General features: G+C 32.2%; 1 protein-coding gene across 1 annotated transcript; it reads left to right on the forward strand.

Moving 5' to 3' along the window:
* LOC104711012 (ubiquitin-conjugating enzyme E2 8-like) lies at positions 690-1,343 on the forward strand. Its single transcript, XM_010427684.1, has 3 exons — positions 690-768; positions 848-975; positions 1,083-1,343. The coding sequence occupies exons 1-3, from the start codon at positions 690-692 to the stop codon at positions 1,341-1,343; spliced, it is 468 nt and encodes a 155-aa protein (XP_010425986.1).

Here is a 2,654-nt window from a genome sequence, read left to right on the forward strand (position 1 = left end):
TCATATATACTCTTGTAAAACCGTTTAAAAACATTTCAAAAACTGTAAAATTCTTTTAAAAACTCTTGTAAAACCGTTTAAAAACCTTTTAAAACGTTGTAAAACCTTTTAAAAACCTTAATTGATTGGCACTCAATCCATTACTTCTGTTCTGCTTTTCGGATTTAGTTTTTTTGGCCCACCCTTTGAAAGGATTGATTGGCACAGTTAGTAATGTTTATTACGAACATCGAAGGAGATAAATCAAGATACTATAAAGGATTTTCGCGGTTACCCCAAACCCAGAGAGAAACAGCGTTCCACTTTTGATTTCGAATAGCTTAAGTTTTTTTTGTGGAAAACGATTGAAGGGGTAATACGCGAAGAGTCGCTTTCAAAAAAGCAAAGGGGTAAGATTTGAAGGGGTAAGATTTCGAAACAGCGGTACCAGAGGCTCGTAAAACCGTAATTGATTGAAGGGGTAATACGCGAAGCGTCGCTTTGATTCGGTTATAATTACGCGTTGAAGGGGTAAGAATTATGTATTTATGAAACCGAAGGGGTACTTTTTGTAAACCAAAGCGACGCTTCGCGTATTATAAATACTTTTTGCTCTTGACTTACACATCAAACCATTGTCTCATGAAAACGTAAAAATCATCTCTTAGACTCAACAAATCATATTACCTTCTTCCTTCAATCCGTCAGAAATGTCGCATCTTTCTTCAAGCCATCTAAGGTATAGGTTGAAAACTTTGAACAAGGATCATTCGATAAACGTCACAGAAAGTAAACGCATACATCTTCAGATTAGTTTTGTTTTACTGTTAAGGATAAAAGAGATTGAGTGTGTTTGTCTTTTTGTTAGTAATTGTTGATGACAACATTTTCCATTGGGAGGCTACTTTAATCGGACCGGTGAACACCCCATATGAAGGGGGAGTGTTTAAAATGAGTATTCATTTTACGTGTGATTACCCAAATAATCCCCCAAAGGTATCTGTTTTGATTATACTCCCTTTTATTTAGCAAGCATGTGTATTAGGACTTCTCTTTTTGCAGCAACTCAATAGTTTTTTAAATATAATTTCTTGATAATGCAGGTTTGTTTCGACACAAAAATTTGCCACCCAAACATATCAGATGAAGGAGCCATATACCTAAGAGTGTTGAAGTCCACCTATTGGCAGCCCATGCCGATTATTTTGCTTTTCAAGAGATTAGTGGAGAAGTTGATTGAACCAGAAGTCGATGAGGAGGACCAGATAAATAAAAATCTTGCCAACCTCTACAAATCTGATAGGGCAAGGTTTGAAGCAATGGCTAGAGAGATGACAAACCAATACACTGGGAGAGGAAACTGAAATATGAACTTAAATAGTTCAAATCTATTTTAAAAAATCTTGAATGACTCAACTTGTATTTGTTCTTCTTAATAAAATATTTCAGTCTGTGGTGTTGTAAACTACATTTTTAAAGATTTTTTAATTCAGATTTTACTGTTTTAAAACATTATAAACAACTTGTAAAGCCTTTAGAAAAGCAAGTCATACTGATATATATCATTATATACAACTTGTAAAACCTTTTAAAACTTTCTTAAAACCAGATATAGTCTTGTAAATTATATATACTCTTGTAAAACCAAACGGTTAATAGGATTAACACCATTTAAAAGGTTTTACAAGCGTTTTAAAACGGTTTTGAAAAGGTTTAAAAGAATTTTGTTAAAATATTTCAATGAATTTTATAGAATTTACAAGAGTTTTAAAAGGTTTTCAAAAAGTTTTGAAAAGGATAAATAACGTTTGAAAAACACCCTTTTTAAAAACTCTTGTAAATCCCATAAAATTCATTGAAATACCTACACTTAAACGAAGTGTATGCTAATTCTGAAAAGATGTCAAACGTTATATATTGAATAATCGAAAAAGAATAACTTAACATTAAAAAGACAAATTTTTTAAATCTACTTGCAAACTAAACATTAAAATATCTTGCCATTCATTATTGTTCTTAATGCAATAAGCTAAAGCTCCATTCCTGCGATCACGTTTATATACCAGCAAGATGCAAACTTCCATAACCTAGGTATTTGCTAATTCTGCAAATTATGGATTGTTCTTGAAGTATATGTCCCTATACTCATGCAAAAGAAAATAAAATTTTAAGTTAATATTAAATAACAGTAAAATGTGCATTAAATCTAACAAAAGTCGAGGTTCACTAACCTTTAGTGTTGAAAACATTCGGGTACCGAGGTATCTCATTTGTGGAGTAACATCTTTAGGAATTTTGTGAGGATGAAGAATTAACATTGCCTTCCTTGCTACTTTACTTACATCTTCTTTAGTTACCAAATCCATGGAATAGACTTTTTCCCACTTATTCCCTGGCCAAAGATACTACAATGTAGAACATCCAAATTTTGTTAGTATTTAACGCATATGATAACAAGTATATGTTTTTTTTTTCAAACTTACTTCATCCATTGACGAAAGCATAAATTTGATGTCCCCGCGCACAGTCCAACGAGTTATAACTGCCTCGATTTGTTTCATTTCTTCGTCACTTATATTGTTCTCCTGCGTAGAAGGTGTTTGCACTAATACAAACATAAGAAACAAAATATTATATGTCATTTTCAAAAGGGCAAATCATCTATAATAAAGAAT

Source organism: Camelina sativa, chromosome 1 (genome assembly GCF_000633955.1).
Source record: "Camelina sativa cultivar DH55 chromosome 1, Cs, whole genome shotgun sequence".
NCBI classification, from domain to species: domain Eukaryota; kingdom Viridiplantae; phylum Streptophyta; class Magnoliopsida; order Brassicales; family Brassicaceae; genus Camelina; species Camelina sativa.